The sequence below is a fragment of the Molothrus aeneus genome, chromosome 4 (assembly GCF_037042795.1).
Source record: "Molothrus aeneus isolate 106 chromosome 4, BPBGC_Maene_1.0, whole genome shotgun sequence".
Classification (NCBI taxonomy): Eukaryota; Metazoa; Chordata; class Aves; order Passeriformes; family Icteridae; genus Molothrus; species Molothrus aeneus.
In genome coordinates this window covers 27147602-27173653 of record NC_089649.1, presented here as the reverse complement: position 1 = coordinate 27173653, position 26052 = coordinate 27147602, and the positions used below count along the sequence as shown (strand labels likewise).

Sequence of the window (26052 nt, the reverse complement as noted above, 5' to 3'; positions counted from 1 at the left end):
ATACCCTATGAGGCACCTTGCTCTGTCAGCAACGTTCTCTGCAATTGTAAAAGGAAAAGAAGTCTAGTACCCAGTATTGCTTTCTAAGCATGAGTCTAATCCTGAATCAGTTGCTATGCTTGTAGTTTCAATGGGAAAATACAGGAAATATTTTCCCATGACACCTTTGTAATGAAGAAAAAAATATCACCACATCTAGCAACAAAGCTCAGATAAGAGCAGCTGGAATTTTGTCAGCTCATGCCTAGAAATTTCAGTATGTTTGACAGTATACCTTCTTGTACTCACATTTTATTTCAGTGTAAAGGTGTAAAAAATCCTACATGACTAACAGATGGATTATTCTATTTTCTGAAGTGCCTTTTCACTATGGAGAGTACTATGAGGGTTCTTTCAAGAAAGAGGGGGCAGAAGCTGTGTGTCAGACTGTTTTTAAGACATGGACTAGGAAAGTTCTGCTGAGGAACTCACTTTTCACCCTTTTTATGAAGCACCATTTCTTGTGGCAGACAGCCCTTTGCTAAGGGATATATATTTGATTTTCTTCTGCCAGTGCCAACTACAGACAACAATAAAGTATTTCAGTATTTTCTTGCTTAGTGTGTTGCCCACTCCAGCATTCCTCTTTAGTCTCAAGAGGGTAGAATCTATAATCCAGATCTGTTTTCTTTGTGTCACAATGAGTGGAAAAGGTGAATAATTAAAGAATTCACAGCTTCAGGTAAAACAACATCAATCTTACAGAGTCTGACACTACCAGACAGCCTTGGTGAGCAGGTGTGCCCTAACAAATCTCCCTGCTTCTGTTCCAAAGCCAATTCCTCAATAATCTTGAGGAATTGCAACATGAAATACACCTGCATCTCCAAAAAGCCATCTAATATAGCAAAGATGAGTACCATGCTCAGAAAAAGATGCTTCCATAAATATCAGCCTGACCTACATATTTCAAGAAAAGAAAACTAGGAAAAGTGACTTCCTTTTAAATTCTGATGTCTTTTGTTATTTCCAATCAATATTTTTGTCATACTTACAACACCATTATCATGTGTATCATGTGAAAGAGACCAAAGTGCTGTTTTTCTTCAGCTGTACTGTAACCTGAAAAAGTAGTCAGCTTCACTAGCTCTGCAGCAAAATACTTTCCAGAGCCATATTCCATGAATGACAACAGAGCACTATGTCAAACTTTTGTAGCTGAAGTTAAAAAAGTTTCCTTTTAGAAGAGCTGTCACTGCTTCTGTTCCTCAGAGACTTAATCTAAGCAATAAGATATTTTCAAAAGTGCATGAAAAAAGTCAAACAATAATCAAAACATTGTATTATATTTCTTTTTCCTACTGCTCACTGGAATATGAAAAACCACTGTATCTCTGTAAATCCCTTCAAAGGTGGTGTTTTAATCGCTGAGGTTACATTTTCCTTGGAGGAGTGGTGAAACAAATGGGAACAGACACTAAACAACCACAAACTCAGGGTGGACTTGGTGGCCAACTGTCTTTTTTTCTTCTTATCAGATCTATATTAACTAAATGCTGAACCACCAGAAATTCCAGTACAATAAAAGCATATGGATCACAGATGTAGGCAGACAAAGGATTTTTAGAAAGGAAAACAGCAGAAAGTAAAATGGTAGCTACTCAGGGTCAGAAACATATCTGAAGTAGAGCCTTCTGATATGTGTCTAATTTTGCTGCTGTCAACAGAAAAGCATCATTCAAAACTGCTCCATACAATCTTTGTAGAGAATTTTCACTATTTTTAAACTTTTAGTCCATTTATAAGCTGGAAACAATCCTTCTAAGCATTCATATGGCTTCCACCATTATGGGATTCAGCATTTTGGCACATCACTGGAATGGCAAAGGATATAATAATTTCTCCCACATTAGAGAAAATCCATTCCCTGGAGAATCATTTGTGCCTGTGGTTTGATGACAGCCAGATCTTGCATCTTAAAGCTACATGCCTGTGTCTCACAAAGTTTTCCACTTCAACCATTGCACTGTAGCTCCTCATTGCACTGGATTGCTTTTCTACAGTCAGTCTATATGAACTTCTCATCTGAGACCAAGGCTCTTCCTTTGGAAGCACTGACTATCCTGGAGTCAGCAAAAAGAAACCTTCCTAAGGTGCACAGCATTAGAAGGATGAACCCTCCTCTTGCTCCAAAATTACAGAGGATGAGCTTATGGTTTGTTTGAGTATGTTTTATTTCATGTTTAGGCTTGGTATTTCCCTATTGTCTGACAACATCTGTCCCCATATTTTCATCAGTGTATGTCAGTGCTGATATTGGCAATGATCACTGGAGGAAGATCTGTTTGCCAGGCTCTATACTGCACCCATTCCAGGTGGGAATGGATTGCTCTAAGGATCCTTCAAATGTTTGCAAAGAGCAGTATATGTGTCTGGATGCTCCCTAACAAAGCTGTAGACTTTGTACTACTTGTTCAGTGGGTAATGAACTTGGTAATCGAGTCAAACTACAATAACCATAATTTTTGAGTTGAATAATGGACATTATCACACAAACTTACTGCAAGATTCTAAAGACTAAGCTATAAGCAAAACTGCATGTTTTAAAGTAGACTTACACAGCTGGTCCTCAGGGCATGAAAAGCCTTCTGGGTTGTAAATCTGCTGATGCATGAGGTTAATGGATATCCAGGCTAGCTTAGTACAAATAAGCACTCCTCTGAAAGCAGAGTCCTGTCTCTGTTGTTGGTACCTCAGGAATCTCATCATAGTAGTGTCACCCTTACCATTTTCATTTTCCTGACGCATACTGTACATTCCAGACTTACAGGAAAAACAAAGGTAATGTGTAATGTCTTTGCTCTCTCTGTGTCGCCTGAATAAGACAAAATTTACTAAGTCTCAAATCTACAGGTAAAATACTAGCAACAATTCCAGTGTTGGTTTTGTTTGTCTGTCTCAAATATTCCTAAATATTCTCTGGAATCTATATTGCTTGAATAAAGTTTGTACTTAACAGAGGTCCTTAAATACAAGGAAAAATTATAAAAGAATAAATGACAGAGAATTTAAATTTAAAACCCCCAGCACTTTGGGGTAGTAATTTCCTAAACAACCTAATTATATTTAATTCTATTTACCAGTTGCTTATATGCCCCCTCCATACAGCTCCATGAGGAATGAACTAGGACATTTGTTGCAAAAGGATTTTCCAGTATTCTTAATTAGTCAATTATTTCATCAAAATTTTCAAATAATTTTCCTAATCTGCTAGGATATTGTTTGAACAACATAAAAATAAAGTAAAATTTCCAACAGAGCTTCCAAAAATAGCAAGTGTTGCCCAATTGTACTGGCTTTATAGATAAAATATGGCCAAAGCTTTGAGACAAGTATTGGAAAGGGTTTTCAGAAGCAAGTAATCAATGCTGCCACAATGTCCCTTTGTTTTCCTCACATGACTATTATTTAAATGTCAAAAATTATTTAAATTAATTAATAATTATTTTAATTATTTTATTTAATTATTTTAAAACAATAATTCCATTTGTGTTATATACAGTGCACTGGAAATTAGGCAGTGGGGTTTTTGTTTTGTATAAACAAGAAATCTTAAAAGTGTTCCACAAAGTTTCAAGATTGCAGTAAAATACCTCTATCAGTCTGGAAAGGAAGTTGCCTTCACTTGCAGCCTGCAATAAGCCATTCCAGTGCACACAAAGCTTACAAACTACAGGAGTTTCAGACTGTTGAGCAACAATTTATTTTAGTTTAAAATCAATGCAGATGTTTTGAACTCCATAATCTCTTCCTGGGAGTGATATATATTCAGATGTAGGTTATTTGGAAATTACTTTCAGAAAATTCTCCGCCTTGGCACAGAACTTATCATAACCAAAATAACAGAAGTCTTATTTGGAAGACACAGGTGACAAAATGCATAATGAGTCAATAATTTTTAGTCAGAAATAAGAGGTCAGAAAGAAAAGGTACAAGGCCATGAGAATTATATGTTGAAATAGTTACTGATTAAGCTAGACCAACAACATTTAACTTTTAAGACGCACTAGGATTGTCTTTTACCCTTATTCTTTTTTCCTTAGTAGTTTTACTAGCAGTATTTTATGGAATGCTTTAGATTCATCTCAAAATATTCAATTGTGCCACTGTTGACATCCTAAATATCACAGACACCACCAATTAAAAAAAAAAACCCAACTTATCAGAAACCTGTATTTCCTACCAGAGTATCAGTAAAGTTGTCATTACCTAAAACCAGCAGAATGCATGCACCTTATATCACTACAGATTTTACTGATTTAATTTTATTATATGAACACATATGCATTACAAGAACTAATGTATTCTTACACATGACCTCAGCATAAAATACTTCCACTGTCAGTAAATCAGCTGATTTAAGATAAATTGGAATCTATAATTTAGCACCCTTCAAGAAAAAGAAAAATACGGAGAAATTACCTTAGGCAAGAAAATAAGTTAAATATTAATGGATCTGTACTTAACTAGGACATACAGCTAACACATGGGGGAGGAGAGGGCCGGGAGAAAATCAGTCTTTTAGTTTAGCACTCATATTTCAGCCATCTGTAGATATCCCATTAAATTTACCATGAACATTTGAAATGGCTAAACATACATATTGAAAATTAAAATTCTACACTATAAGGAATGGCCTAATTAAATTTTCTTATAAATTAAAAAAATATAGTAGCAAATGGATAGTACATCTCAAACTAATAAGTAGGAGACAAATTTTGAAATCCAGACCCATCTGGAAGGGTTTACAGTGAGAGACAATTTGTGACAACAGTATTTAAAGAAATCACAGAGCCTCATTTATGATAACTCTCTGATTTATGCAACTGTGAACTCAGCCTCATCTGCTTAGTACCATATCCTAGACTACTGCTAACCTCTGTGAACTCTGCAGTTGTGGAGACTGCAACACTTAAGAAGACCTTTTAAATTCTCCTCCAAACTTCATTCTCTCCTTCAGTTCTTCTGAATACGAACTTCTGTTTAAATGAATTACTGAATTGCAGACATGGGAGTTCAAATAGAACTCACTAAATCCTTAATTAGCCCAGGAATTACCCCAAAGTTAGAGTTATCCAAAGAAAAGCCACACATTTAAAACAGTGCCAAACTCTTACCTAAGACTTGTAATACATTAGTAAGATGCTGAGCAGGAGAGAGGGAATTAATGCAAGAACATAAGCATGTTCTGAGTGCACCAGCCTTCCTACTTGTGTCACTACAAAGTAAAACACACCTTTCAGGTGACATGGCTTACTCAGTTCAAATGCATTCTGCTGTCTCACGAGGTACTTGCTCAGAAGGAAGCTCCAAACTTCATGGTTAACTGCAATGTATTTTTGTAAGGTACCAGTTTGTATGGATAGGTTATCACCTCCTACTGAGCAAAGACACAGAATATCTGCACAATGATCATGCAGACTCTGATACAGTTTTGAAAATTGTTCTGCAAGCTTTAAATTTCAAATGGAAATATTTAACAGAGTAATTCCAATGGCTTCCTATACTGCTTTCCCTAATCCTTTTACATTAATTACTTCCACAGTACAAGTTTAATTATGTTTGAAAGGAACAGGCTAATACCAGCACCAAAGAGGAAAAGGACTGTTCAGAATTGTACTCAATTTATTTAAAAATTCATATAAACTGATTGTGTCTGTATGTGGCATGACTACAAACAGTTGCTTCTGAATGGGTTTAAAAAGTTCTAAATTTCACAACAGAATACTCCAATCTTCACCTGGAAATAACAATCCTACTGCATTCTTGCTGATGACAGCAAAAGACTTCAACTAACTACAATAAATTGTAGTTAAGATCCACACACTCTGGCAGTGAATTTGCCTAAACCTACCATGATTTCTAAGCATATATTTAGAAACACACTGGGGAAGACAGAAAAAAGGAAGAAACAGTATTTTCTGTACCTGGCAAGTCTGAAAAAAGGAGAATGCACTCGTTGAATCCATTAGCCAGAAGACGATCCCTCAGCTGCTGAAGTATGGCAACTCCAATACAGAATGGGAAGGAGGAATTTCCAAGCAATAATGTATCCCACAAGTGAAAAATTTTGTGCAAAGGAAAGACATCTGTATAATCAATAAGCACAATAAATAAAATTCTATAAGCATACACACACAATAACAGGGTTAATGAGTTGCCTATGTACTTCTTTCCTCTCCCATCTTGAGTGATTTCTTTTTTATTTGGGAGCAAAGAGGACTCAACCTGTTCAGGATAATTTTTGTGTTCATATGCAGTTTGATTATTCTGTAAGTAACAGTCTTCTTTTCTTAATGAATACTTGGAAGCACATGGGTTTTCACATTTCAAGTATGTCAAGAATTAGGCAATTTATTTTTCTTTTAGCACAGTACAATTACATATTAAGGCATACATATGAGTTTTTCACAATAAGACAACATTAATGAGTTAACCAATATGATCGACTACTTACAATTAGACAAAAAAAATGAACAGAGTAAAGAAAAAAATGGCAGAATAAAAGAAAGACAAGGAAAAAGGCCTATTAAAAATAGCAAGATTTTATATATAAAGCTGAAGGTGGCTGTCTTAAAATATGCTATTTCCAACGAAATAGTTCTAAGACTTTATTATCTTAAGGATGTTTCCCAAATGTGGCGATTCTCATGAAAGGTAGAGAAACAGGGACAACTGCAAGAACCAGTGCTTTACAGTCAAAATCTTCAGAAAATGCAATCAAGAATCTCACATTAAGTTCTCTGATATTTCATCAGAGAAATAATCTATCAGCTCTTTTCATTCTGCCACTTCTTTGAAAATTTAAATTCAACATCTGCCAATGTTGATATGACATGAAAAAAATCACATATTTTTGAGAAAAGAAGTTTTTAAATTGCTTTTTGGACTTGATTTGTTAACTTCTCTTTAATTAAAACCCACCAAATTAGAAAGCTCTTCTTTTTTCCTAATATAGATGCACAAATACAGTAAACTAGTTCTACCAGAATAACACTGTGTCAATGTGCAACAAAAATATGATTATCTTCAAAAACAAAGTCACTCTCTTTCTTACATTATTTGAGTGATGGCAGGGGATGGTGGTGTGGTTTGGTTTTGCTTTTTAACTATTATTACATCTTTTTCCAGTAGATAACAGCTTCCTCTGAACACACCCTAAATACTGCATGTGTAAAATAATCCATTCAATAATAACAACAACATATAATAATCTAACAATAACAACAACTCAAAACCACAGGAGAAATACTAACTATTACCAAATCAGGGCAGAAAGTAAGTGACAGGCACTGCTGAGTTTTCCACTGTTGAGTTTTCCACAACACATCCTTGCAAATTATAAGCATCCTAACTAAATGCTGGACCTATCATACCGATTAAGAAAGGCTTTAGCTGACAAAGTGAGAAAAATTAAGCTTAAGAAATGTAAGAGCATTTAATCAGAGGAAAAAAAAGCATACTCACGTGTAAACATTGTAAGAAACCAAGGAATTGCATAAAGCTGCCAAAGGTGGTGATGGGGAAAAGAAGACAAAAAAAAAGTTTTAAGAACTCAAGTTGTCTATGACAATTGTCAACTACATCAAAAATCGCCTATTTTGCAAGAATTCAGTTAGAAAGGAAAATAACTGAAGTGGCAGATCTATCACACAACTCTTAGCCCATCAGAAACTTCTTTCATTACCAAATTTTTCAAATTATTAGTTTGTAACACTGCATTGAAAACAGTAAAACAAACCAATCACCACCCTTAATAGGCTGGTTTGCAAAATATAACCTTCAAAGTCTTAAAGAACTCAAAAACCTGCTCTGCTAAACAGTTGAAATTCTCAATAATATAAGCAAAAATTAGCCAAGGATGCCTGAAAAAGCATAAACCAACTTGATTTAATATATCTTTTTGACTATGGAAGAAAATGGTTCGATAGAAATAACTAAAAGTTCAAATCATGATTTTCAAGAGAAAAAATAACCACCTCTGCCTTTTTCCACTATGATGGTATTTATTAAAACGCATACTTGCCAGTGAAGCAATTAAGGACAGTTTCATTCTCAGTAAATGCTCAGGGACACCCAAGCATTCCTGCAGTTCCACTGTGACCGTTTTGGGGCAGTGTCACCCGAAGGTGCCCTGCTTCAGCACTTACACCCCTACGAGATTGTGCTGCTGCTGCAACAGCTACAGGAAACCTTCAATGCCTGCACACTTTCATACTCAAGACATCATACAGAGAAAGAGCTAAACATTTATGACACATTAAGAACTTCTAATTTTTCAGTGAAGCCTTTAGCAAGGCAAAGGCAAGAGAATCTATTTTCTTAAGACATCATACTGTGCAGAAAGTTTCCGTAAATTAAGAATGCAAGAGCGAGACGATCATTGTTAAATTTTACTCAACTGCATGGCTCATGTGCTATGAAGATTTACAGTTAAACATAAAGCTTAATATATTACTTTTTAACTCGTAAAAAGTGCAAATTAATCCTCCTATTGAGCTTTTCCTGGAAGTAAACAAATGAGGAGCAGAAAACATAATTGATATTATGTTAATAAATTACTTCTTATTCCATAAAGTCTGAACTGGGTTATGGCTCTGACTAAATGATCTGCACATTTGCTGAAAACCTTCTTAGCACAGCTCTAAATTATATTCTTATGCTTTCATCTGAGTGCCTGAGATCTGAACCATACTGCCCCTAAACTAAGGAAGGTTCAAGGACCTGTTCACCACTTTTAAAATTTAGCAGGCTTTTATGAAGCTTGACCCCCAATCCACCAATTGATTTTAAGCATTCAAAATCCAAACCAAATCAATTCCTATCATCATATTAAATCTTATAATACAATCTCACTATTTCCTTGAGTATATCTATATCATGTTATAAATAGATGGCATTCTAAGAATAGTAACATATCCCGTTCCCTGAAATATCCCCTGCATTGGTTGTGATCAGCTAATACCTGTTTATCTCTTTGTTTATGTGCAATATCTTGCTTCCCATGCAGCAAGAAAACAAGCCTAGTGTCCTGAGGCTCCTCTTTGCTTGAAGGTACATATTATGCAAACCATTCAACCATTATTTCCTTGGTATTTAAAAGCACTTATTTCCTCCATTTCATATATATGATCACGAGGAAAATCACTGCTTTGCTCTAAACCATCCTTACCAAACCTATCAGCAGTGACATGAAAAGTAGGTCAAACAATTTAAGTAGAAGGTGTAAGGCGAGCTTTTACTGAAGGGAGTTTTTCCTCTGACTTTAACAAAAATAATGCTTTAGGACAAGGAGGTGTTGGTACGCCCGAAGAGGTTACCGATGCTATGGGCAAGCAAGGAAGGGGAAGGCACAACCCGGGCACTGAAAGGGAAGGAGGAGCCGCTCTGAGCCCGGACAGAGCACGGGACGCGCTGGGGAGCGGGGCCGCGCACAGCGCTAGGGAATGGCGCCCTCCAGCGGCCGCCGCCCGCAACAGCAGCGCCCGCGCCTCCGCATCAAGGAGCTCCAGGAAAAGGGATTTCAACCCTCCAGTGCTGAACCCTGAAACCTCCGGGGGCTCTGGTTTTACCGGACACTTAACTCTCCCGAGCTGAGAAGTACGCCTAATGTGTAATAAGAGTACCATCTGAACTGCTGGAACAGCCTGAGAATAAGCCACATTTAAAAAGAGCCTGTAAAACCAACACATCATTTTTTAGACAGACCTCGAGAGGAGCCACAATTTTAATTTTGCTTTGCATCAGGGAGTAATGCCACCCATGTTCTGCCTTTCCTCTCCTTGCTTACTAATAGCATTCATAACTTCTTCAGGCTTACAAACACGTCCTTGTTTTAAATCATTGTATTTGTTAAAGTCAGAGGAAAAACTCCATTAATAAGTTATACAGAAAAAGTATAACTTTTTTTCTGTATATACTTTAGCTGTACCACATATTGCAGTTTATATGAGGTGCCAAATCCAAAGATAAAGAGGTTTGCGTTTTTTTTCCTCCTATTAAATGCCTGTTTCATTTCTTTCCTGTTTGATGTATGTGTGAAACAATGTTGTCCAACAATAAGCAGAATTTTATTTTGCTGAGTTGTTCTAACAGCTGTTCCAACTTCTGCTTTTTGCTTTAATTTTCAGTTGTTAATAAAACCTATTTTTTTGTTTTCTACAGCTTCTTCAGGGGAAGAGGTGGAGAGGGAAATGCTGAGCTCTTCTCCCTGGATCCAGAGACAGGATATATTGGAATAGTTCAAAGCTGCACCAGGGGAGATTTAAATTGCACATTAGGAAGCCTTTCTTTACCAAGAAGGTGGAAACACTGGAAGAAGCTTCCTAGAGAGGTGGTTGATGCCCCAAGGCTGCCAGTGTTTAAGAGGCATTTGGAGAATGCCCTTAACAGCACCCTTTAATTCAGCCCTGAGGTGGCCAGGCAGGACTACAGGAGCCTTGTGGGTCCCTTCCAAAGGAAATTGTCTATTCTACAAACTGCCAATCTTTCACCTTCCTGCTCCACATTTGAAATACAAACACATGTACTTAGTTCCAATCCTATATGGTGCCTAGACAACCATATATTTAAAGGCTTCAGAAAGGTGCCAAAGATAAGGCAAACTGAATCATATTTTTAATATAAGATTCTACCCACCTATATGTACCTACACAAACAAAATTTGAAGAATGATCACTTTCTTCACAAGATAAAAATATCTGCAATTCATTTTCAGGTAATTGTGTAACAGGACAAACAGAGAAAATACTTCAAGGGCAGGATTTTTAAGATGCAGCCCTATTACTAATACCTCGTGTATATCACCAAAACCAAGCTAAGGTATCTCTTCAGCACAATGATATTAAGGAACTGCAATCAGTTTGCCTTCTGTGTTAGTGGATAGAAAACAACTGTGTCTACCTTCCATAATTCACAGCTGAAAGTGCTTTAGAGTAATTTATGGCAATGGCTGCACTTTTAGCAACATTGTGCACTTTGTTTTTCTTCATTTTCTTCTTTAACATGGTCTGCTGTTTAGGGTCAGAATTAGTCAGTAAAATAAGTAATGTGTTATACAGCATTATACAGGGTGGAGAAGAGTATAGATTTTGGGAGAGTGAGCAAAGATTCACTTTAAGATTCACTGTATGTATTATCCCTCTATTTATATGTAAATCACATAGCCACAGCAATGTACTTAATCCAGGCACCACATCAGCTAATAATATTCCCCAGGACTCAAGCTTCAGCAGTGTTCAATATTCTGAGAGCTACGTGACCTGAAGCAAATGAGAAGGGGGTGCCAGGAACCCAATCTTCCCTGCAGCAGAGCCTGCCTTTCAATGATGAAAGATTAATCAGGATTTACTTTGATAGGATTAGTACTCAAGCACGAAACTCTGGTTCAGATCTCATTACTACACTGCATATCCTTCACCTTGATGGATCCTATGCTGCCTTGTTACAGTCACAGAAAATCACCTCTCTGACTAATCTAAAAGGCAGAACAACTTTTACTTAATAAAAAAACCCCAAACCCTGACAGATAATTCAGAAAGGATAAACTCTCTTCACAGGTTAGTGTTAATTTTAGAACCTGCATTTTTATTCAATGCAAGAGTTTTAAAAAAATATTCCTCTTTTGCAATTGTTTACTATATTACCTAATCATCTATAGATTATCAGATTTAGAGACAAGGCTCATGTATGACGATGCACGGTCCAATGACTAGCACAACAGAAACTAAAATATAGCAAAACATGTGATTTCAAACTATTCCATCTGACTTGTACCTTGGAAGTCTTCAGTGGAGAATTATAACTGTATAGGCAGACACAAGGAGCTGCTGAAATACAGGTAAGACACAAGATGGGCTGCTACAGAGCCCTAGTGTAGACTAGTAGCCCACACAAGGACCTGTAAGGTGGTCAGGGAAATTACATCTCTAGCTCCGTAGTGGGAATTAGCATCCTGGACTAAATACACAGGAGAATTGTTTTGGTCATCTGCAGCCTTTAAAAAATAAGCATCAAATGCATTTATACAGTGATGCTGCAAAATTGATCCTCCCTCAGGAATGTTAAATATTGCTGTTAACCCTTGCACTTAATCTACCCAAATATTTAGGCTTTCTATAGATGAATACTCCTCCTTCTCCTCACTTTCCTTTCATCCTCCTCCCACCTGTCCTCTTCAGATGTGTGTAATTTGAAATACATGTGGCTTTCTCAAACTCCTCTCTTTATAAGGCAATACACTGGCTTTGTCTTCTGCTCATTTTAACCACTGTATCTCCTAAATTTGTATCAGTCAAACAATATTATTAGATTAAAAACCTCCTCTACAAATGAAAATATACACTGTCTTTTCTATTACAATATTAATAAACAGTGATAAAGAGTATCTGCCAGTCCCAAACATCCAAAAATTCTTTAATCCTTTGTAAAACAAAGGACTTTCAGAGGCTTGATCTTGCTGCTCCAACTTAAAGTATTTCCTAATAAGCATGAGGCTTTTCTTTTAAGCTAAACATTGTATTGCTTATAGAAGCAATGCATACAAATTTCTTACTCATGAAATTTGCATTTCTACATCAACATCTCCTGAGTTCAGTTATCTTCTTCATTTTGAGCTCTCAATCATCATCTGTTCTTATGACCAATTGGTAATTACCAAATTTCTAAATGCCAAATACAGAATGATATAGACGATATTAATTAACGTTATCCCTACGGCTTTGCCTAAATCTACTTTTCAGAAACATCAGTATTTGTAGGCAGACAAACATTTTTATTTTGGCTTTCTTTACTATACACACCTCTCTAAAAAAAAGGAGGAAAGCTTTACTATTTACAGTGATAGCTAGAAGTGAGGCTCTAAAGAAGGCCTGGTTTTGCTTTTTCCAACAAAGCCCATCCTCTCTACTATTTTGTGGCTGTGTTTTCAGTTTTCATTTTCCTCCATCTAAGAGATTTTTTTCCAATGGAAGCATAAAACTCGAGTCTATGTTATGCACTTGTCCCACATTTGAGACACACTCCAGCAAATGGCTGCTTAACATTTTCCAAGGTCTGAAATATCTACAAGATTGATGATCATGGACTTTTTCTATAATTTGCAAAATAAGGTGTCATTTGTGCTAATCAACAGCATTCAATTATCTGCAGTAATTTTGCTATTAGCACTTTATGAGTACACTAATTTTTTATATATTAACCCACATTTCAAAAATAGATCTGTATATACCTTTCAAAATGAATCTAAGTTATAATAACTGGCTAGTAGTTTTTTTATTGTATTTACCATCTCATCAGAACAGAAAGGACTAAAGCACATAAAATAACAATCAAAACTTTACCATTTTATCAGCATATTCAGGAAGGTCTATTAATATGGAAGTTTCACTTTTGTCAAAGTGCTACTGAAGCAGTCTGGAAAGGCATCTCATACCAGTTTCCCTCATTATCCATTTTTTATTTCCTCTGGATAATACTTAAAAGGATCCTTAGCACTTACATCAGGAATAAACCCAATTTCATTGAGGTGGTTACTCAGCTCAGGATCATGGAATGCAATCATCTGGGAAAACACTGTCAGGTACTCTGAAATGACAAATCCAAGACTGTTGTCAAAACCACAAATCATCACATGCTGCTAGCTCACAACAGAGCTGTAGGAAAGCCACTCATTTTAAACCTACAATAAAATAGCAAGTGAATACCACTGCTGTACTGCTTGTTACCATTACATTCAATACAGAGAAGAAACATTTAATTTTTCTTCTTTAGTACTTCTCAATTTGGATTTTTAACAATGGTTTAACTTGGCACACACTTAGGTTGTGATGTATGCTAGACATGCAAAGTTAAAGACTGTTTAGTAACCAGCAAGGAGAAATACACACTATAAAAGATAAAATTTATTACATCTTCAGCCTGGCCTAATAGGTTGATGGGTACAATTTCATTAAGTTGTCTAAACAACACTTGCTTTTAATTGGAAGAGAAGCAGACAGCAGAACACAGGACAGGGACAGATTTCTCTCTGCTCTGCCCCTCTCCCAGTTTTGTCCACACTGTCACACACTCTGTTAGAAGAAAGCTGAAGAGGCAATAATTGCAATTTTATAACAGATGGTAATTCCTTTTCCTCCATGTTCCCAAGAACAGAGCAATTAAGGCGTGGACAGCTAAAGAACAGGGGAGCAACAGACAGAGAATGCAAACTCTGTTTCCAGAACGTGCTGGCATCTCAATGCTCCACACAGTTTCTATCTACACAGAAGACACACAGCAGCTAAAATTGCAGTGGGTAGCTAAATGACACATTCTTAACCCTTTCCTCTATCTTAAAAAGCATCTTCCTTTATACCTTTATTTATACATTGTGTTTTAATATATAACCCTAGAAAGGATTAATTAGAATACTGAAAGAACCCTGAAAGGTCCAACCTTCTTGAGTCTTGATGATGCCAGATGCAGAACAGGAACTCAGGAATACCTACACTACTTTGGTTCACAGAATCCTACCAACCTGTATTTCTAACTTTAGCTGATACATTTTTTGCAAAGCTCCTTAGGAATAACATCAGGAAACCCTAGAGAGCAAAAGCATTATTTTATGGAACACTATAACCTCTTGAGAAAACTCTTTACCAAGCTATTAATCTTGAAGTCTAAAGCAGTTGTCTTCAGAGGAACATATTTACTCTTTTCATCTTTAGATCTTTACTGCAAGCAATCTTTCTTTACAGACAAAAGGATGCAAACATATTTTCTGGAATAAATTTTCCTATTTTTTTATTCAGTTCATAACATCTCTTACCCATTGTCTTCTGTACATAAACTCTCCTAACCCTGGCATTCTCTCCTTATATTAGCTCTCTTCCAATTATCCAATATGTAAATGCTTTTAAAGTTTTGTGGATCAGTTTTTAATTACCTTCCTTGAAGACAAAAATGACAGACACTTTAAAGCTGACAAGTTTCATGAGAAATATACAAAAGAATTTATTTAAAAGAAATACAAGGACAGCAAGTCATGGTGATACTCAGTATTCAATAAGCATTCATAACTGCTTGCAATTAAAAACATTAATTACCACCTGTTTCTTTTGATTACTAATGGCTTTTGAAACAGCTTTTTTTGTTTTTTAAAGACCGTCTGAAAGACAAATTATCTTCCCAACACAGACTGTGCCAAGATGACTTTCTAGGTGGAGACAGTTCCTTTTTCATGTTTCCATGAAATTTAAAATTACTTTTCAATTAGAACAGACATTCCTAGCTATTGTTTTAATTCATCTAAGTTACCTATGTACTTGTTGAAGGCTGAACTATGGAATATTATTCCTCAGGGTTTTCCAACTCCTGTCCTGTACTGAATAACATCATCTGCTCAATAAGAAACTCCCCTTGAATCCCTATTTTCCTGAATACCCTAACTTTCATTTTCTGAAGAACCCCTAGTTTGTTCTGCTCTTCCTCATTTTCCCCTATTGTTCAACAGTTCCTCTAACAGATGACTTTGATCACCTGAAGGGTAAGCCTTTACAATGTAACACTAGAAAGACTATTCACCACTTTTTACCACTATTTACCAGGATGGACTGACTCTTACCCTGGATATTACACAGAACACTTTTGTGCGTGTGCACTTCTTGATTTTTTCTCCTGTCTGAATCCTTAACCGCTTACTTTGTTCCAAATTTTCTTGCAGCGTTACATGATGTTAACTGCATCCCAATTTTGCAACCTCTTGAAAAAGTGTATTTACATATCCAGAAACAATTTTACTTCTCTTAGAACTACACCAAATAAAGGGACCGACTTACCTTGAATAACATGAGAATTGTCCTTCAGAAAGAAGTTATACAAATACTTTGGAATAAAAGCAGACATGCAGGCATATGCCAGAGCTGAAAGAATTAAAAAAAAAAAAAACAAAAACAGATGCAATGACAGAGGCAGAATTTAACTACACCTTAAAAAGTTCATTATTAACCAGATAATAAACATAAATACCTAAATCAATCTGTACACAAAAACGATTGTATGCACAGTAAGTATAATAGGAGTCATTGTCCTAAGAAACTATTTTTCCCACACCAAGATCTTATACAAAGAAAGCCAAGTACAAGACAATAAAAGCTTGGACTACACCTGTTATGAACAAATCACATTCTAAGAAGCTAATGGTCAGATATCTAAAGCTGATCTGAATCAGGCATTTAAAACTACCATAAATTTTTCTGAACAAAGCTGGTCTGACAGTTTAACACTTCGGTTACCAATTAATACATTCACCTTAAGCAAGGCTGAACTACAGCTTCATTTAAAAACACAAGTGCTACAGCAGCATTTCTTCCTTTTTCTACTTAAGATTACTTGTGCTTTTTAAAATATATCATTATTGCACTTGGCAATACACAACACTTGAAACCCTGCTTGAAGAGCAGTACACCACATTCAGTTTTCAAAACTCCATTTCTTTTCACCTGTGGCAACAAGAGCTTTAAAATTCCTTTGTAGATACAGAAACTTTCCATCTCTAAGTGGATTCACACATCTGTCTGCACGTAGATACAGATGAGAGACTGTGCTTTTCTTTGCTCACTGCTGAAAAATGTACTCACCTTCATTGTTGAAATTCAAGTACAGAAACGGTGCACAAAGAGAGTCAAGACCTAAAGAGAGAAGAGCCATGAAAAAAACAGCACCAAGAGCTCATTTATTTTAATGCACAAGATAAAGACATTAATTTCTAATGAAAATTTGCACACTAGATACTGATTCTGCATTATCAGGCCTTCACAAGTAATGGTGAGAACAACTGTGAAATATATGCATGAAAACAGCAAGGATTTCAAATTGTTCAGCTATAATGCCAAATTGATTGTTCTGCCAAGGCATCCAAGAAATGCCAATTACTGTTCCAAGAACTCAGTAACTTTTGCAGTATTATCTTGGAGCTTAATAGCAAGCAACAGACTTTTCTTTTTAAAATACAGTGACTGAAACTTATGAAGACTGAATATATAACAGAGTGGGGCAATTTCTTATTTAAAATTAAATATAAGTTACTAGGATTTAAATTTGCAATAACGCACAGATTGATTCTTCAAAGAAAACAGAAAGGAAAGCATCCAAAAAAAGGCTTATATTGTGGGGGTGAAAAGCAGGAGGTACTTTTAAGTCAATCAAAGCTTTCCATTCAATTATCCACCCTTGCCAACCAGTCAAACTCACCTTGCCAGTACACCAAATTAGGATGGGAAACAACCCAGGCCTTCAATACACGTCTGAACTTTGCATGACCCTCTGGTGATGACAGCAGTTCATCATACTGATGGCAACGAGGAATATCAACTTCAATCTGCACCACAGCCAAGCACACAAAGAGAAATTGGGATGAGTGGGGCAGCACTACAGCAATCTTGCAACACTAGAGGTAGAAGTCAGCCAAAATATGCAGGTCAGACCGCCATTATACATGATCTGCTTCCTCCATCACTCTCAAAACCAAAACTGACAGGGAACCTAATACACCAAAGTTGAAAAATAGAGATTTTTTTTCCTCCTTTTCTGCACTTATATTTTTTAAAGGGTTCTAGCCCTTGAAAAAGGCAGAAAAAGATGACAGTTACAGGATTATTTTACTTCTGGACTCGTTTTAGGTGGTAATACTGCTTTGCTTTAAAAGGTAACCAAATCAGAGTTCTCAATGTTGCAACCAATTTGATGGAAAATATTTCTTCACCCAACTGAAAGGAACAGTTGTTTGTAATGTCTTTTTATGTCTGGTAAGAGAACATTTGAGAACATTCTCTTCTTGGAGAACAAAATTGCTCAAACCCTCATTTCTGTGAAGTATAGCTCACATTACAGGACCTCAGCATTATTGCTACAAGGTCCAACAGGCACAACAAGCATTTGGTAAACCCAGGATTTTTAACAATAAACCATTAATACTGTTCACTACACTGCTGCTGCCACAGAAACAGTGATTATAAAGTAAAAAAGGATTTCAGCTTCCCCAAGTTGTAAGTTGAGTGAAAGTAATTGTGCCAATCTGTTTGTGAGATTTTTGCTACAGTGTAAGGCTGGAGGGTAAGGGGAACCATAATGTTGTTATCCACCACAAGTGCTGTAACAGGCAAGAGATGGGTGGGAAGGATCTTTAAGTGACAATATTTGGTAACACTGTAAATCTTACTTGTCTGTCTGTAGGAATCGGTGTGTCTTTATCAATGGCATCATATTTTGCTTCTATGGCACCCTAAATGTGGAAGAAGAATATTTGAATTTAGAAAGCCCTTGCCAACATAAGTGCACATGACAATGTACATGGTGATATGAGAAGTTGACTGTTTTTGTTAGGAACTTTAGTTAGCAGAAGAACAGAAGATTCTGACAGCTTAAGTTCAAAAAAACCATCTTTATTCCATTACTAACTCAAGACATACAGACCTTCCTATAGATCTCCTCAGTATGATCTTCAGTGATTTTCAGTTGTTTATGTAGAAAGGTATGCACTTTGTAGTTTCCCATTTTCAAGTCAAGAGGTGCTCTCTATTCTATTAACAAGTCCATTTTAATGTTATGGGACAGGAAAACACCCATATTGTACAGATGGCAAGTTGCTGAAGCATGAGAATTGACTCATTTCCTAAGACTCAGGCTACAAGCCTGACCAGTGGTTTTTCTTCATCTTTCCAGCTTTTTTGTTGATTATATTATATGGTACTCAAAAGACCACATCCTAAGCTAAATCTCCTGAATAACCTAGGATGTGTTATCTCTAAGAATCTTTATGATCTGCTGCTGCAGGATTGCAAGCAAGGTAAATCCAAAAGCTGGGTAGTCCAGCAACTCTGTGAGAAGCCCTCTTTTCTGGGACATTCCATTATCCCAAAGGACTGTATTTGATTGATTTATTCTCCATTCTTTCTGGGAAGTGTATTGATTGAATATATAACAAAGAAGTGTATTGGGGAAGTGTATTGGGGAAGTGTATTGATTGGTAGGTGAGAAAAACACATTTCATGTGTGTTTTTCTGCTGACTGGAGCAGAAGGATTGCCAATTGCATTTGTCAAAATATTAAAAATCAAAACAAAAAACCCCAGTTAACTGCCAAATGTCAGGGTACTATTTTCCACTGAAACTAATAATCAAATTTAAAGGCAGTCAAGTTCACATATGCTTTCTGAAATCAAATAACCTTACAGAAAAGAAGCAAGTTTGTCAGAACATCATCTTTATTTGCACAATTTCATGACTCATTTTGTTTGAAATTCCAGCAACCTATCTGCCAGATCTTTAAACCCATTCCAGCTTCCTTGACCCCATTCCTAATTCACTCCATCGCCAGTCAGTACTGGAACTTCTCCAAACACCCTTACCTCAACACCCAACAAGGCAGCCCAAGTTATGCCTCTCAGAAGGGGAGGAATGTCAATCCTGGCTTCTTTCCAAATTTGGTTTTTCTTGTATGGGTAGGCCTTCAAAGAGAAGAGATTAACCAAAAAAAAAAAAAGTTATCATGTAACTGAAATAATTCAAATCTCAAAACAGAAACAGTCTTTCCCCAAATGAAAACAGTGAATACAAGTTACACAAAAAGTGAATTTAATCCCTAACTGGAAGGCTTGAATGAAGGACTACTGTTTTATGTTAAAATGTCTGCTCTTTCTCATAAATGCATTCATGTGCTTTGGTATATACTGGATAGATCTACTAATCCAAATTTGTACTATCAATTTTTTTCTTCATTATATCTTTCTTTTCATAATATGTATCCACCTTGGTTTTATTAAACATTTCTAGTTTATGCCTGATAATAGTTTATGCATCAGCTCTCTCATTCTTAAACGAGAATAATCTCTGCATATATGTAAATTAGGGGCTGCTATTCCTTTACCCAGTATAAATCTCACATTTATAACATAGCACTGCCATGTCTTCAAATACTTTACAGCTTGGTAATGCAGAAATGTTACAGGCATATTTATACCTATAATAGTTTAGTCTGTAATAAAATAAAGGATGTAAAATTATTTTCATCAGTAAATAACCAGTATTAGCAGCAGCTCTATTTCCACGTGGCTACTTTAAAATCTATGTTTATATTCACCAGTATTGAGAAGAATTTGTTCTATTTTTATTTACAATCTTCTTACACTTCTGAAGGGTTTTTTTCTTCCCCTTCTCCTGCTGTGGTCTCCTGTACCTCTGCTTCCTTTTACAATTACTTGGTCTTTCAAAATCTTCCAATTAACAGACCAAATCCAATTATCCGGCATCACAAGTCCTCCATACCTTCAACAGCCTGTCAAACAGGACAATTCTGTTTAGCTGGTACTCTGTGTCCCTCTCCCGGATGATCAGAGGAAGGGTAGCAGCTGCAGAGAGCTCGTTGCTACTGTTGGAATGAGGTAAAGCTGGCTGGCTGGAAAAAAAAAGGGTAACAATGAACAGCAAGAAAAGACAATCACTGAAAATAATTAATACTGCATGAAGCATTTCTTAGTCAGAAACAAGAATAAACGAGTAATTTTGAATATTCAACACAAACAATTGACTTCCAGGACAGAGGCTAAGATCCTCAGTTTGGTATCAGGGTCTGAAGTGCATGTTTATCAGCTCTTGGCTTTCAGAGCCAAAGAAAGACATGTTAGTTTTGCTTTTGGGAGGCAGTTATGTCTAGCTGTGCAGTGTGCCACAAAAATAAAACTAATAACTCAAAATTCAGTGTGTTACAGATGTACCAATTTGCACAAATACTTACTCATCCTCAAGCAGTGGATAAAATGCTTCTCCACCAACATCCTTCAGTCTCTGAAAGGAGGAAGAAAAATAATTTGTTATCAGAATGCTGCTCAGAATTCAAGTGGAAATCTTAGTGGAATACAAAAACTATTAAACAGCAATTCATTTGTCAAATTCAGTAACTTGCCTTGAGACCTAAACATTAGCTCAGTCCTTTGCCGGCAATGAAGCATTCAGCCTTCAAGAATAAAACCTTTTTCTTATACAGGCTTTTGGAGTTGATGGAAGTCCTCCTGCCTAAAGATATCCATAAACCTATTGCCCCATAAAAAATAGTTTATAGGCACCATGGATTAATAGATCAGTAGTATTACATAGTTCCTCTTTGTTTTCTCATTTTTCTTCATGGTCTTCCTATCCAAGTAGCTGTAAAGCAACTGCACTACTTGCTTATATGGTTCTTATCAGGTCAGGAGTTATGCAAACTTGAATTCCTTTTAGGAAATACACTCAGCAAAGGTGACAGACAAACATGGGCTGGATTTTTGACTGAAGTTTTCAGACATGTTATGGTGCATGATTAATGTTTAATGCCATGTTCCCTGCAGTGCTCTGTCTTGCAGTTCAGCCCTTAACATTGTAGGCACACGGCACACAGCCTGCTCCTCTTGGGGCTGACAGAAGAGTTCACTCTCCATTCACTCAGTACTGCTCCTCTTTTGATTATAAGCATCATGCTCTGCTCTATAAAGGTGTCTGAAAAATTGCACAAGTTCAAAAACTTACTTCAACCAACGTTGCAAGGTTCAGTCTTGCATCTTCCACAAAATGAAACTTCAGTATGTAATTATTTCCTGCTGCACTTATAGAAGTAGGCAGCAATATCCAAAATTTCAGATCAAAACATTTAAAAAAAGCCTTTAAAAACTGCCCTCTAGTGAGAACAACAGCAGAAGCTGCAGTGTGTATTATGTTTAAAATAGATGTTGCATATTTTTAACCTCCCTCCTGCCTCGCAAGCCCCACTTGATCTACTGACAAAAATAATCCAGTTCTTTGGTCTGCCTTGATGCATTTGTGTGAAGCAGTGCAAAGTTCTACTGAAGAAATGTGTTTACACAGTGTTTGACACATTACCTCCAATATTAAGGTGGCAGTCAGGAGTCACCTTCTTTTTTGTCCTAACCTCTGTATTCTGAAAAGGGTTTTTCAAAGAAAAAAACTGACAGAATTGAATTTGCTACTATAAAAAGCAAGCTGCAAACAGTGCAGCATAGTTTCCCAATTTGACAGCAATAAAGCTCTACATGAGCAAAGACAAGTTAACAATTAAAACATTTCAGTAATAGATACAGTAAATCTTGTAACTGATCATTACACCAAGCCAAATCATGAGTTATCATGTACTGATTTTCCCAATGAAGATGGAAGAGAACTGCATTACAGCATTTTTGCAAAATGCTTTGAAGAGATCTTTTGAACTAGCCATTTCATGCCATGTATTCCAAAAATTAATAATCAACTAGCAGAAAATTGGTATCCAATGCTAAGTATAAAACTTTAGAGGAGCTGAAACTGAAATGAATTGGTTTATTTTTGGATAATGTGAGCCATTGACAGACAGTAATTAATGCATACAGAAGACATTCCCCGAGCAAATAGTTTGTAGCAATTGTGGAGAATACCAAGTGGTACAGAACAATTTGCACTACACTGGAACAAAGCAGGTAACAGAAAAAGGAAAGGGAAGGACAGAAGACAAATAAAATTTACTAAGCTTTTGCGGGCAAAGCAATTTAACTGCACAAACCAGAATCTGACTTGGACACTAAGAAGTGTTCTCTTGGAATCAGTGACACTTCCGTTGGCAGAAACAGCAGTAGGAGCTGCTGTTACATATTCCCTTTAAACAAATGTCTCTGCAGAGAAGAACACAATGAATGCACAATATCACTCTTACATTTCGGAGCTGGCACAGAGACAAAGTCACAGTTGTGTCATCTAGGAGGGAACTTCTATCTCGCCCTTGCCCAAAGCTCTCGCCATCTTCTAATAAAAAGCTTCAAAAATGAGAACAACAAAAAAATCACGTCACTTTTTAACACAGGACTTGAGCTAGGAAAAAAATCTCTTACATCAAGAAGTTTCCTCTTTAAAACAAAGTATTAAGTCTTAGAAGTATACTGTATTGACTCTGCATGGCATGAAACCTGCTATCAAGGGAAAATACAATAAACTGAATTTATTCAGACAGCTTCTTCTGTAAAATGGCACATTTCAGGTTTTCTGTAACTTTGCTTTGCATATAAAGAAAGAGTTATGAGATACGGGATTAATAACCCCTTTTATTCCTTGTTCTCACACAGAACAGATCTGTCATTTATTGTGAAAAGCAAACATAAAACATTATTATCATATGAAAGGCAGTTCCCATCATGACAAAAAACCCCAAGTGAAAGCCTGACCTTTTCTGTTGCAGTCCATCTAAGGATACAAATGTATCCAAGATAGAGTGTACAGAAATTTTCCATTATTACGATATTTTAAAAGTAGGCCACATGAAATTGGATTTTCATAATTTAACCTAGCATTCTCAGTGTCACTTAAGAGATAGATTGCATTTTTGAAATTAACTCCTCATCTTCAAGATAGACAGTATGGTGGAAAATATTTGTCCCTCAAAATTGAAAAGCATCTGTATTCACCTATGGGCAAAGAAATAAGCAACACCTCAAAAATCTCACACTAATTTTGATACCAAAATAACACTTAAATCTATTTCCACTATTTTTCTTTTAAAAGATATTGCATTTTGGCTGTAAACACACTTCATCTGGTTTTTAAACACAGAAACAGTAAATTAATATATATGGGCACCTAATTATGCTACTAGGATCAGATCATAGGATTAAAACATCATAATGTTCTACATAAAATTGCAACATGTGCAGCAGTAAGATAAAAGTAGCAATCACTAAAATGCTGTTGCAGAGTTCTAAATCATAAAACAAAGCATTTTGGAAAAAAAGTAACTAGCTAATCTGCTAGTTGGTTTCTCCATTCAGTACTGCTGCTCTGTGAAAGGGAATTCAGAATGTGAGAATTTGCTACATAACCTATTAAATTAGATTACAAATATCCTCCTGAAGCACAGTGAGACATTATTGGTAGAACTTTATACTACTGAAAAGTGTGCAAAATTTAGGCACTCCCATTACAGTATTTTCCACTTCACCAGCATCTTCTCAAATTTCAGAAAGCAATAGGTACAAGGTACAATAGATATAAGGCATTCAAATAATGCCTTAAACTGGATAAGAGGGGAAGTGACAATTTCCTTCTGTTCAAGAATGCCATTTTCAGTGTTTTCACATGTACAGGTCTTTAAACTAAGTATGCTCTCTCGCAATCACTAGTGTTTTCCATCCATCCATCCATCCATCCATCCATCCATCCATCCATCCATCCATCCATCCATCCATCCATCCATCCATCCATCCCTTTAAAGTGCTTCTCCACCCTTACTTGGGAAGTGTGCAGACAGGTGGCTTTGATCGAATTATTTCCTTGTTGACAAGTTCTTTTTCCAAGTCTCCTCCAGCCAAACACCAGAGATAATAAACCTCTTCAACTGATCTTTCTGCTAGGTAATCATTATCTTCATCTGTTGGGAGAAATGACACAAAAATAAATTACAGCCTTTTAGGTAGTTTGTGGTTCTTTCTACACTCTAAACACGTACTGCTGAAAAAAAAAATATTCTGCTTGAAAGGTCATAACCTTAATGTGAAGTTAGAGGAAAAGTGATCTTTCCTTTGCAAGTGCTCTTTAAGGAGACTTAAGGAAAGCAGTCATTAAAAAAGCAGATATTTCTGCAGTTTGCCATGAACTCCTCACATGAATAAAATGAGTGTGGACTTTTGTTTCCTGTGTGTTTTTAAACAAAACAAAACAGTGTTTTTTGCATAGCACTAAGACTAATAATAAGAAACAAGTGATTCTGACTGTGTAGTTATAATCTCTCTCCCCTTCACATACAACACTCATTCTAACAAGGCAAAAAGTCTCTGTCTAGATTGATTTTTCTAAACCTCTCCAAGTACATAAGAAAAAAACTGATCAGGATTTAAGAGCCATAACATTTTCAACATACTGTGGTTTATAACTTAGAACTTTAATCTTTTAGTCCAGAATGTGACCTCTTTCATAAAGACTTTGCTTTCCAGTACTTTCAAAAATCATTTTATGTTACAATCTAAAAAAATTCAATTATCATGAGCAGAAAAAAAAATGACCTTCTACATACATGTGTCTAAATTCTGAAGGCAAAAGACAATACTGCTTTTGCAACATAGGCTTGAATGCTAATGTTATTTTTCCCCCTGAATTTGAAACATTAAAAATTAAGATTTGACTCCTTTGGCTTGCACATATCCCTGAAAACATGTTTGTCCATGTCTCCTTCTATTAAACAACTCATTGCATTAATCTAGTGCTGTAGCATTTAACATCTAGTGTCTGTCAATAATTTGTTGGAGAGAAAATGCAGCAACACTTTATTTTCCTTCCCCGTCCAATGACATTTATCCCACTACCTGCTTTTACCTTTACATAATTGACTTATGTCTTCAGGCAGTGTTAAATTGGCACACCTTGGAGAAGATGAGAACAGACCAGCAGGTTTGTGGAAGGGAGGATATAGTGGGGATACTTCACTGAACAAACTGTCATGTAGCAATTCCTCTGGAGTTGGCCTTAAATTAAGAGAAGAGGATAAAACAATTAGAGCAAAGTGCTCCCAAAATTGTAGCATTTTGGCAACAAAGGTCCCCAGTAATGAATATTTTAGCAAGTTATTGCTAATTATATTGGGTTTCAGAAATCTTAATAGCAAAAAATATCTATGAACACTTTTCAATTCATGCAGCACAACAAACTAGTCTGTTTACAGCCCAAATTCAGACCTCTAATTCTTCTCTTTTAATCGCTGAAAAGCACAAAACTGAGAATTTCTTATAGGGAGCCCAAATGTCAGTATTCCAAAGAAAGGTTCAGCAACAGTTCTTCTGATTTCACAGGAACCCACAGAGTTCACCAGGCCCTTGGACTGAACACTTGCCTCTTAGAAGGCTGGAACGTAAGGCATTTCTTCAGCAGAGCTGTGATATTTTCAGAAAGGTCCTGGAACATAAGAAAAATATGGAGGAGGTCTGTTTATTACTGTCTTAATTCAGCAAGTCACTTGGCTCATACTTAGCTTTTA

At 36.2% G+C, this 26052-nt stretch overlaps 1 protein-coding gene across 2 annotated transcripts in view; it reads right to left on the bottom strand.

Moving 5' to 3' along the window:
• The window catches only part of TBCK (TBC1 domain containing kinase), an 88304-nt gene that overhangs the window by 35016 nt on the left and 27236 nt on the right, over positions 1-26052 (bottom strand). For both annotated transcript variants that reach the window (XM_066548145.1, XM_066548146.1), the window contains exons 9-22: positions 25909-25970; positions 25395-25543; positions 24315-24453; positions 22750-22849; positions 20809-20858; positions 20340-20469; positions 19424-19522; positions 18236-18298; positions 17269-17395; positions 16656-16706; positions 15855-15938; positions 13538-13623; positions 7507-7543; positions 5967-6128 (exon numbers count right to left, since the gene is read on the bottom strand). In XM_066548145.1, coding sequence (XP_066404242.1) covers positions 5967-6128; positions 7507-7543; positions 13538-13623; positions 15855-15938; positions 16656-16706; positions 17269-17395; positions 18236-18298; positions 19424-19522; positions 20340-20469; positions 20809-20858; positions 22750-22849; positions 24315-24453; positions 25395-25543; positions 25909-25970 — 1339 coding nt within the window. The remainder of the gene's footprint in view (positions 1-5966; positions 6129-7506; positions 7544-13537; positions 13624-15854; positions 15939-16655; positions 16707-17268; positions 17396-18235; positions 18299-19423; positions 19523-20339; positions 20470-20808; positions 20859-22749; positions 22850-24314; positions 24454-25394; positions 25544-25908; positions 25971-26052) is intronic.